The following is a 12,508-nucleotide window of genomic DNA, read 5'->3' on the forward strand; positions in this document are numbered from 1 at the left end:
ATCCTTTCCGAATGGCAGCGAAAATGTTCTGAAGACTGTACATGCAGACGTCCTTTTTATGGCTGACATTCCCTGAACCTACGTGTGACATCCCACATACAGGCAGTAGCATGAAGCTTTGGTTTACAAGCTGGATGTTGGGTCGATAGCAGAAAACAACACATATGTAAAGAATACTGCAACACTCAATAGAAGGACATCAGTAAGTTTCAAGTAATGAAAGTAAAAAACTGAAATATGTTTGACAACTGCTCATTCAGGCATTACACAGGAAAAAGGCATCATGAATAAAAAAGTAAATTTTTTTAACTAAAAAAAACTTTGTAAAAGGTGTTTCCAAAATGTAAACTTTTCAAAAAGAAGAGGTAGGAGTTTGATATATTAAACAGTAGTGTATTTAGAAAAGAAAACTCAGTGAAAATCCGAGGCCCTATTTTCTGCAGGGGAAAGTACTTTATCTCCAAACAGTTGTTTACATACAGTTGATTAGGATTATCTCACACTGAGAAGTGATTTTAGTGCTATGGAAAGGTGCTCCAAGACATGCAAAGCATCAATAGAACTGAGAATAGAACAGCATCTAATAAAATGTGTTTCTCAAAGCCTGCTGAATATGGTGGATGTTTATCTGAATGAGGTAAGTAAATGAATATAGACTCACAATATGTTTGTGTTAGTTTCCCAAGATGCTTAGAAGATGGGGCAAATATATGTTATTTGTATATTTTAAAACAAAGCTGATTTTAAAATTTAATACACTGTGATGAATAAATCTTAATAAGGATTTAGATTTGAATGCTGTGTGAAATGAAAATATAGGCGAATGAACTAAAATAGAAGGGGTGTCTAATAAGGCACCTAGAAGGTGCTGAAGTATTAATTATCCATTTTATAAAGCAGTATTACAATCAAGTCACCAATCGTAACTTACTTATTATCGATTCAAGACATGGATGACAAGAAATTCACCTTGAGATTGAAACTCAAGAGTTGAATCTTGGCATCCATGTTGAGAGTTGTCTGCTCCATGTACTAGTAGTTATAGAAACATTAACTAAAAAAAAAATATGAAGTATTATGTCAAGTTTGAAAGTCAATAATGTAGCTGGGAACTGCTTTATATCTTTATGTATTCCAAATGTAAGGAAAGCAGCTGGTTCTCAAACACATTTTACACTGGGTAATATAGAGGGCAGACAGAAACAGAATTAAAATGAACCTGTTTCTTATTATGCTGGTGTTATTTACATTCAAATATACATTAACATATACCCTGGATCAGCACTACTACAGCGCCAGATGTAATATTAATAGTTTAGGAGGTGCTTAACAATTGTTAAGCACCCTTCTCAGCATTAAGACTGGATCTCACGCTACAGAAATGCTGAACCAAGATGTCATTTATCTCATATTTGAGTGTAAAAATGGCACTCCATGCACTATAAAAGAATTTATTGAAATATCAACCATTGTTATTGTACTCCCCTACGTGAAATGCTGAAGCACCAGGGGATTTACTTTTATAATACAATGAACATTGCACAGTTTTGCTGTTTTGTTGTTTTGCTGTTGATATGTTTCTATTAGTGTATCAGTTCCATGATATCTGCTGTCTTGATGCTACAGCTTTCTGACTTTGCTTTGTATTCTTTTGCCTCTAAGGGATCTGTTTAAGTCTCAGTTCTTTCATATGTGTCTCTCCACGAAAGCATCACGTGTCTCTCCACAAAAGCATCACATAATTATATTAATGTTAACCCTCAATTGCACTTCCTTTGATGTGGAAGGAACAGCAACATAGGTGCATAGCTCTGTCCTTGGATTTACACTATTTTTTCTTTGTACCTAAGACTTGTTCAACTTATGGCATATGAGTTGCACTAACACAAATACATCCTTCTCTAATGCTTTCCCTATGAAAGATCACCACAGTCATTTGTAAAACAATTATTTAATTACAACTGATCAGACTCCTATGTGGAGCGTTTTGCCCCCACACACCCTTATGCATATCTATTCACTCGACAATTGCATAACAGTGGGGAAAAGAGAAACACCCCATACAGACTGCAGCAGTTTCACACAAAAAAATCATTCTGCAGTACCGATATTCCTATAAGATGACTTAAAAACAAATGTAAATTATAGTAAAATTGATTTCTTAGTTTAAAACTAGATTAACTGGCTATCGGGAATTCCTTCTTTAACAGATCTGAATAAAATTGTCAGTTACACCAGCGAATCCTACCTGCAATCACATCTGTTTTGTACTTCTGACTACAAGTCTACTAATGTTATCTCTAGAATAAATGCAGCAGCCAGCACATTCCTCCACTCCTGGTGAAAATTAATATTATTAGCAAACTGCATATAAATAATACATACATTTTTACTGAACCGGTTACAGACAGAAAAAGTCTTCAGAATACAACTTGGAAGGTTTAGTCAAATTATTCTGCCTACTTTTCTTGTAGCTCTACTTTAAATGTTTACATGGTCGCCAGGTTATAGTAATCTATGTCATATCCAGGTTGTACCGCTTAGAGAGCAGTTTACATTACAGCATGGTTACCAACTTATGGGTCTCTTCCTGGATCCTGGATTCACTTCCGTGCTTTTCAGCACATCGGGCACTTGTTGTTGCTGCAGCAGATATGGGTTTTATGGGATTGGGATGCTAGCCCAAGTCCCAACCCTCCGAAGAGGGTGAATTGGTCTTTTACTGTGATGATTTTTTTTTTTATGTGGCATCCTGTTTCTATATTTCCTTTTCAAATGAAAACCACTGGAACTTAATAATCCAGTTAATTAAACAATGGCAAACGTCAGAAAGTTCTCTGATTTAGAGGGAAGTTCCCTGGCCAACATGACTGATCATTAATAATATATCACACTCATCTATGTAAACGAATTACATTCTTTTCCAGGCACTTACCCAGTTTTCTCATCTTTTCTGCGGCAGAAGCAGCAACAGCAAAGTAAAGACAACATGAGGATAAGAAGAAATGCCACAAGAGCACCGGCAGCAATTGCACCCATCCTCTGATTGAGTTCTAAATTGAAAGGGAAAAAATTGAGCATTAGCAAACTCAGCCAACTGTGTAATTCAAGTCTAGTAATACAAAATAATATTACCTGTAATACGGTCTACTTGATATGGTCGACATTTCAAAATTTCCACATTCATATGGCCGAGACCATATGATAGACACTTGAAATGTCGACCATACAAGTAAAACATAAAAAACAAAATCAAACTTACCTTAACACTGCTAGCAGGTGGGCTCTGTCCCCCACAACCCCCGGAACTTAAATATACCAACTCCGAGATTGCACTACAGTGCAGAATTGGAAATCTTTCCATTCCGCACTGTAGAGAGATGCCAGTTCCCCATGGTCAACATTTGAAATGTCGATCATATGGTCTCGGCCATATGAATTTCGACATTTTAAAATGTCAACAATTCAAAGGGGACCCCTATAATGTGCATGCAGGCCCTGCAATGATTGATAAACCTGTATATATTCATTTACACATGACACCACAGTCATACTGTTCATAGCATTTACTCTACCAGTGTTCCATCCTGCCTTGATGGTACTTTCTCTGTTGTAAGCAACCTTTAAGTGAGCAACTGCCTCACAATATGGGGGACATATGTCTATTGAATTCACTTATACCTATAGTACAGGAACACTGGCTTGTAACAGAAGGCTGAGTAAAGTTATCTGTAAGTCTTTTTCACTGCCTATGTGACCTGTTGATGCATTTCAATTCTTACATGTACACATATGCATATGTAGTGAGCCTTAATGGTGATTGCAACTCACTTCCCACCTTTACACATTCAAACACACACACACACACACACACACACACACACACACACACACACACACACACACACACACACACAGACACTGTATTTTCTGTCATGAAATCAGATGACTATAGTAATGAGTATTATAACTCCTGTCTCCTCCTTTACTGAAAAAATAAAAATATTTCAAAGGGATGCACATTTCTTTTCTGTCAGCTGCCATCAGGATCCTGGCTTGGACTGTAAAAAGGTTCAGTGTTGTTATGAATAAAATCTCGAAGTAGCAGAAATAAACTTTGATGTGCCTAGTGGTTAGCTACTAGAAGATCAGAACATAAAGTACATATAACACTTTGTATTGGACTGATAATGATTTTAAACTAAGGGCAGATGAGCCTTTCATCTACATTTATTTAACAAACAGTGCATTAAAATTCATATATACAAAAATCTCATTTCTGTTCTAATGGCTAAAACACTATTTACTAAGGACCAAAAATATTTTTGATCAATGTATTAATAAAATTTTTTTTTTATAGTCAATGTCTAAAAGACATTTTGATTTGAACATGTATATATATATATATATATATATATATATATATATATATATATATATATATATATGGGTCCATGTCAGATGGACAAAAGCTCAGTTAACCGATGACCACATCAACGAGATGACTTCGCCGACAGAACTAATCCCCGAAAATGGTGAGTTGTGCAGACTGGGAGTTAGCCCCATTGCCTCACTGTAGTGTGATCTCGGAGTTGGTATATTTAAGTAGGGGGGTGCAGGGGGTGCTTGCCCCCCTGCTATACATGTTTTAATGCGGTTTTCGAGTGTATCACGGAAACGGGAATGCATTCCATTCCGTAATACATTGACTTACTGTTGCCGGGGATTTGTTCTGTCGGCAAAGTCATCTCATTGATGTGGTCATCGGTTAACTGAGCTTTCTTCCATCTGACATGGACCCATACACATATATATATATATATATATATATATATATATATATATATATATATAGATCTACTTCAGTAGATCGAACTTTTAAATGTTCGAACCTCATATAGCCGAAACCATAACATCGAACATTTAAAAGTTCTAACACTGAAGTACAAAAAAAAAGTTTGTAGCAGGAAGACAAGCCCCCCTGCACCCCCCACACCCCCCGCAACTTAAATATACCATCCCCTAGAGTGCACTACATTGTTGAAAAGGGAAATCTTTTTTTTTTTTTTTGTTTAATAAAACAAATTTTCTATAAAGAGTAACCTGCAGCCAGCACTTCAAAAACTATGGATTTGGCCCTCCATTTATGTGTATAAGTCATCCAACACTAACAGCATACTAATTGCAGACAAAGAGTTCACATGGTCCAAACGCTTGAGCTGGTCCTGTTGCAAAATCTACTACTCCAGTAACAGACATCAAATTACATGTGGCATCTAACACATCTTTAAACTATTGAGATCAAGTTTGTGCAGGGATCTATAAATCAATAGTGAAATCTTAAAAACTAATTTAGCATTGATAGGCAGACAGTGAAAATTGTGGAGAGGATTAATATGGCTGATATGATAACTGCCCATCTGCAACCTCACTGTGGAAGTCTGCAGTTTCTTTGGTCAGACCATATTCCTATCTTAGAGACCTAGACAGAGACTGACTACAATACAATGACCCCAGTATCTTCACTCTGCACATGGGTCATGGGAGCTTTCAAAAGTCAGTGTTTAAGAATTGCTCATCAAGAGGGAAAAGACCACCAAATTAGCAAACACATCAGGGGTTTGGCCTGCAGTGTGGTGGCCTCAGGCAGAAGTAATGTAATCCTTACAAATCATTTGTCCTGTAATAAAAAATGAATAAATTAATAACTCCTCACAGCTGATCAGCATGCACCTTTCAAAATATTTATTTATTTATTTTATTTTATTTTACATTTGTTAACTGGGAAAGTCCAACTGGATACAGGTCCATTTTCAGCAGAGGCCCAGAGAAAAAAGCTCCAAATGTACAAAACAAGTGTAAATACAGTGAAATTATTACAGTGAGTTATCACAAAACTGAGATTTTTTTTTTAACGATATGTACACACAGGTACATGTTTTTCTCACATACACGCAGCAAAGGTTGGAAGCAAGTAGCTGTGAAAAAAATAGTTAAAGATTTCATCTGAAAAAGGAAACCACATATATTAAAGGTGGTTATCATACATGGTGTAGTGTTAACTTTAAATCTTTCCACTAGGTGGGTGATACACAGAATTTTAATCAGTTAGAGAGTCAAGAGTTTTAGTCCTGTAATGAGGTTCTCATTTATGAATTATGTTTGAGTGGGGGTTAGTCAGGGTTTGTACAGGGACAAAGCCACTGTATTTTTAGGTATCTGTGCAAGGTGAACACTGATTAAAAATAAAACCTTGAATTATCTCATAACCTGATGCAGATGCAATACTATGAATACTGAGATAACTCAGCACTTGGCATAAAGGGGGTACAGGCTTACTTCAGTGAACAAAATCATTACTCAGTAGTGAGTAAAGTAAAAACATAACAAATCTAACAGTCTGCAACTTTGTATATTGTGGTTTCATTTTATACGTCCAGCAGTACTATGAGATTTTTTTTTCTTTTGCTCAAGAGGTTTGCTGCCTTATTGGAAATTCTTCTTTCTCCTGACCTAACTAGCCTCCTAGCCCTTTGATGAATTCCTGTGGAAGAGAGGTACAAGAGTTTCCAGCCCTTAGCCAGTGTCTTACAGATTTAAGTTGTTTGACTGTTTATGACTGTTCAAAGCAATTAATTTAATTTCTCTTATGTAGTTTAATCACCATTTTCCAATATTTTACACTGTGTATATATCTCTTTGTAATGTATGCTTGCATCTTTCCTATATCGTGTGCATACCTGTGCATGGGTCATGGATACAAGAGTCTTCGGACCAGTCCACCTACCAGTTATGAAATAGTAAAGAAAATAAAACAGCAACAATGTTTACTGATGCATTTCTTGTACTTAAAGGAAAAGCTATGATACCCTCTGCACTGTTGTGGATTCCCAAAGCTGACCTGCCCAGCTGGAGCACCAAAAACAACTATGTATTTCTGTTCAAGTTCTTCTGGTTTGTATGTATTATCTTCCCAGACTTCACTGCAGCTGGACCTCAGTCATTCTGATGCACATTGAAGAGAATGCTGATAATTACATCACCTCTGCTTTTTTCACTTTTCCAGGTTTCATAAAAGAAAAAAAGGATTTGTTTACTGGATACTGGACCTTCACAAGGTGTGGGGTGATATTAAGCAGACTCAGATAAATCTAGCTTATTTCAGCATACAGAAGTTGGCAAGCCCAACATTTTGCTTCAGTAGCTACATCTCTTAAGTCCATTTTCTTGATGTCTCATCACTTATTCTCTCTCCTTCACTTATTTGCATCCAGAAGATAATATCTATTAACTGTTAATGAAATGCAAATCATTCACAGTCGTCTACAAAACATGCCTGCCAATGTCTGTATTAAACATAATAAATAGCATAAAGAAACGGTTCTTTTTTTTGGCTCACTCCTATGTAAGCAGCTTTCTAGCACAAATGCAGTAATTTTAAACTGACTGTAAGTGAAGGTTCACAAACTACTTGGTTGGTTTTATTATATCACAAAGATAAAATAAATAGGGAAATCCCTATCACCTCCACAAATACAGAAACCAAAGCAGCAAACTGTTTCAAAATACCTTGGATTGTGGCTGCAGGCCACTGCTTTTCTTTCAGATCACGTAAGCAACACACACCAGGGAAAGTAGACACTATACTTAATGCAGTCTACTGCATTTCACATACATTACTCACCAGTTCTCTTCAGAGACTATATAATAGTTGCCAAAGGTGTTGAAATTTCTATAATGTAATATTCACCATTCTGCTCTTACAACAGCATCTGCAAGAAACATTCAAAAACTAATCACAATGTTTATGTTCACACAACAACCCTTCCTGACAGACCACAGCTATAGCTCTGTGCAATAATCATTTGTTTTGAAAATGCTTTTTAGGCAAAGAACACACATATCTGCAACCGAAGAAATGTTATATCGATACAAGTACCAAGAAGAGCTACTTTGCTAACCTATCTCTGCTATACAATTCATTAAAATTTAAGTACTGCAACATGCTAACAGCTGTCATATTCATTCATTCATACATTCATTCCTTCACTTTTGACTATCAACTTTATTCTCCTCTGAGGTGCAGAGAAGTCATGGTTATTCTAAGCAGGCAGTGGAAGTAAGGCATGGAGCCACTCCACCACATGACATGCACTGTGTGCCACTCCACCACAGGCAATACGATGTGTGCCTCTCCACCACCGAACACACTGTGTGCCTCTCCCCCACAGAACATGCACTGTGTGGCACTCCACCACAGGACACGCACTGTACGTGTGCTAATTACTATTCTGAAAAAGCACCAATTCACCCTATCAGCACGGTTTTAGGCTGTGGAGGAAAACTAAAGACCCAATGACAACTCACAAGGACACAAGGAAGGTATGCAACTTTACAGAGCAGGCACCTCTTTTGGGGAAACAAACCACAAAACCAGGGTCTGTGATGCATAATCTTTGTACTACTGAACTAGTCCTACTCATAGTCCTCACTCTTTACTAACAGCATTATATTCATTTATGGCTTCTTAATTCATCTACTCCATCCCCCAGCACAGGATTCTTTTTAGAAGCAGAGATTTTTTTCACTACAAGGTAATGAACTGCATTTCATACTCACTTTACAAGTTTACCTCACTATCCTTGCTACCCAGTGTAAGTACACTGCAAACACTCCATAAATACAAGTGCACCTATAAAATTAATTTCCACAGTAACAAGCAACATGCTTAATGGTATTATTTCTGTATGTAATGACTATGAGTATGCTTAATGGTATTATCTCTATGTGTAATGATTAGGAGTGTACATTATAGAAATACTAAGCAGCATGTACAGCTAATGTGCAAAAGAAAAGAAAACAAAACTCCTACACACAATTCATAGATAAAAACCAATTAGGATTTCAGACAGGACATTACTGTGCACTGTACTGTGTACAGAATGAATGAATGATAGCAATACCGCATAAGTAACATCAGTAATGCTGTTGAGAGAAGGTTACTCTGTGTTCTGTAGCTATCATCTGAAACAGCTTTACAATGCAGGTAATACGATCATGCACTTTGGTAGAAGCCATGGTACTGCCAATGCATCATGTAGCAAAAGTGTTAGTGACACAGTGTTCAATCCATGCTCCTGCAACTCTTGCAATGCAAACAAACAAGAACACACACATCACAGAGACACACACAGACACATACACTCACACACACACACACACACACACACACACACACACACACACACACACACACACACACACACACACACACACAAACACACACCAAGACAGTAATATCAGTCAATGAATTAAAAGGCGTAATGGAAGGAAAATGCCTGGTATGCAGGTATGCTGAAGTAGTTAGTTCAAATCCACTCAGATATTTTCTGAAGGCTTATGTCTATGCCTGCATATTAATTCAGCTGTCTTGGCCTGGTCTGTACACAGAACGCTCTTCTTGGAGCTGCACAGCACACAAAACACAATTATACACCCCTGTTAAGGTCAAAATAGCTTTACACAACAAAGTTCAGCAAAGTAGAATGATCTCATTTATTGTAAAAGAATACATGTACATAGAGACACTAAGCAGTAAAGTCTTGTCTGTTTGAACAAGGCAATGGTAATCATTTTTATGCTATAAAAGCTTCTGAGCAAACATTTTATTATCTATCCGAATATAGTCACTGATCAAGTAAAACTAAACATATTTGTATTATTTTGCTTACTAAGAATCTGCAGAATCCTTATCTGTGACTTTTTTGAGCACAAGTTCAAATTTTCCACATTAGAACTATTCATGTCGGCACATAGAAAATACCAAGACAGGCTTAATCTGCAAGGATCTATCTTGAAACAATATGGATTTCACTTCTAAAGAAATAATATTGTATAAAACACTAAACATTTTCCCTTATTACACGTCTCCCTCGTCAATCCCCCATTTGATGCTGTGAAATATCACTCAGGTCAAGTATTTCTTAATGACTGTATAATAACTGAACATTTTCACAGGCAATCAGACATTCTTCATATGGAGTATCCTCCTGACCTTGGCATGAACAATGCTTATATAGACGCTAAGCAAAAATGGTTTTATGATGGGATAAAAAGACAGTTCAAATATTTTTCAGTTCAATCTTTTTATCAAACAAACTATCATGCATTTATTCACAATTTCATAAAATATTTTCCTCACTGCTCTCTTTTTTATCATGATTTCCTTAAATTGTGGTTAGTGGTACTTTTTCATTTCTATTTTTGCAAGTTAATACTTTTTCTATGAGAAAGAAAGAACCAAACCCAGATACCGAATACAAATCCACAATCCAAATAAACTCAGTACATGGCACGTGGCTTCCATGTACACAAGTCTCTTTATTTCTGTTGAAAAACTTGATAAAACACATTAAAAAATACCACAAAATAAAAGCTAAACAGTTGAGCGCTCTTGTCTGTTAATTTGACATTAAGAAAATTATGAATTATAACTAGAAAGTTATACCAGGCAACATTGAACTAGCATGGGTGATAAGTGATCATTCAGAATTTGTACATAAGAAGGTGTCTAATATAATATATCCAGCTATTAGTTAAGGTATTATAGGTCCTGTTGGAAATTATCTTTGCCACAGTTGTAAACAATGCAGGTTTATCAATGCTACAGAAAATATTTTTGTTAGACACCTGCAGAAAACTATTGTGGGCAAACAAAGCTTTAATTGCAGAATGTGAAAGCTATTATGCGGGCAAAGCAGTAAGAGCCCTTTACAAAAGAATTTATGAACATTGTGCTGCCATTAAGAAATGCGATTACATAAACGCTTGGGCTAAGCATGCTAATGAATGCAATGACTTTTGTAAATTCTTTTTTTTTTTTTGTTTTAGAGAATGTTGATTTTACTCGGTTTATAGAAATTTTTAACGCAGCTCTAGAAATTAAAGAACTTAAGTGGCAAATCACCTTAATAGCTGACCAGTCACCAGGGTTAAGTGGGCTTATTAATATAAAATGTTTACTTAAAAATAGACTTTTACAAGGACACTTAGTCTTCTCTTATTTGATGTTTTATCTCTTTTAAAATGTTACTCACTACTTATTTGATGTTTTAAGAGTCATTGGCTAGTCAATTTTTTTTGTATATATTGATGTTTTATCTCTTTCAAAATGTTACTCACTACTTATTTGATGTTTTAAGAGTCATTGGCTAGTGAATTTTTTTTGTATATATTGTTCATTTTAAACTTAGTTTGTCATCTTGTTGTAAAGAAGTTTGAATATTAAACAAATTAAAGCACTAAACTATACATTGTTTTGAGTGGCTATTTCTGATTTTATTTTTTGCCATTTTCCTATTTTAATAATACTTTTTCTGTATTCAACATGCATTGTGATCAAAATTTTGCACATGAATAAAAATGCCTAAAAGTATTACAGTAATGGCAATGAGCAAACAAATTTTAAAATACTTCTTCCCAACCAGAAAATAGATTTGTCAACCATGCTTATTGGGAGCTGTCAGCTTCTATAGCATTAGCAACTCCTCATCTTTTTGTATAATTTTAAGTGACTATGAATGCCATGCTCATTATCAGGTATAAACTATAAGCACTCTGTTTGGATGAGTGCACATGTACCCCACCCCAAATCCCAGAAGCAAGGTTAAAGATGCTCATTATCAGGTATAAACTATAAGCACTCTGTTTGGATGAGTGCACATGTACCCCACCCCAAATCTCAGAAGCAAGGTTAAAGATGCTCATTATCAGGTATAAACTATAAGCACTCTGTTTGGATGAGTGCACATGTACCCCACCCCAAATCCCAGAAGCAAGGTTAAAGATGCTCATTATCAGGTATAAACTATAAGCACTCTGTTTGGATGAGTGCACATGTACCCCACCCCCAAACCCCAGAAGCAAGGTTAAAGTCAAGTACAATGCTCTTTTGCAATACTATGCTATTTATGGCAGTAATTTCAAAAGTGATCTGATTAACTGATTCAAAAGCTGCATTAATCAATATTTCTGATAATTTAGACAGTTTTATCAGTTTCCAAAGCTGAAAAATACCCACTTTTGAGATAATGCCATCACCCAAGTCCATATGTGACAGTCCTTTCTATGTTATGATGATAAATCCAGGAGGCATGTATCTTCCCAACTGGATTTTTAATGTCCTTTGTCTATCCTTTCAGTGAACACTTTGAATTTTCACACTAGGTAAAGCCTGTATATGTCAAACAGCTGGAAAAACATGAACAATGCAGCAACATCCTGAACTGTCTATAAGAGCCCAGGGGTAAGCTTGATTTCCACATATATATAGTAAAACACATGCAATGTACCCTGCCCTCCAGCCCCATTATATATGTTCTGGGCAACATTGCAGTTGCTCCACCGAACAGGAAGTGTTCTGTTTTAATGTAACAAATATGCCCCCTCACAGTCATTGATAAATGGAGAGGAACCATTCTAAAGAGGGATAACATTATGCCAATAATTA

The 12,508-nt window shown here is 36.1% G+C and overlaps 1 protein-coding gene across 1 annotated transcript in view; it reads right to left on the reverse strand.

Annotated features, from left to right (window-relative positions):
- Positions 1-12,508, reverse strand: part of SCARF2 (scavenger receptor class F member 2) — a 1,458,836-nt gene that overhangs the window by 486,401 nt on the left and 959,927 nt on the right. The window contains exon 8 of the mRNA XM_044068378.1: positions 2,936-3,053. Coding sequence (XP_043924313.1) covers positions 2,936-3,053 — 118 coding nt within the window. The remainder of the gene's footprint in view (positions 1-2,935; positions 3,054-12,508) is intronic.

Source organism: Protopterus annectens, chromosome 4.part0 (genome assembly GCF_019279795.1).
Source record: "Protopterus annectens isolate FY-2018-M chromosome 4.part0, PAN1.0, whole genome shotgun sequence".
NCBI classification, from domain to species: Eukaryota; Metazoa; Chordata; order Ceratodontiformes; family Protopteridae; genus Protopterus; species Protopterus annectens.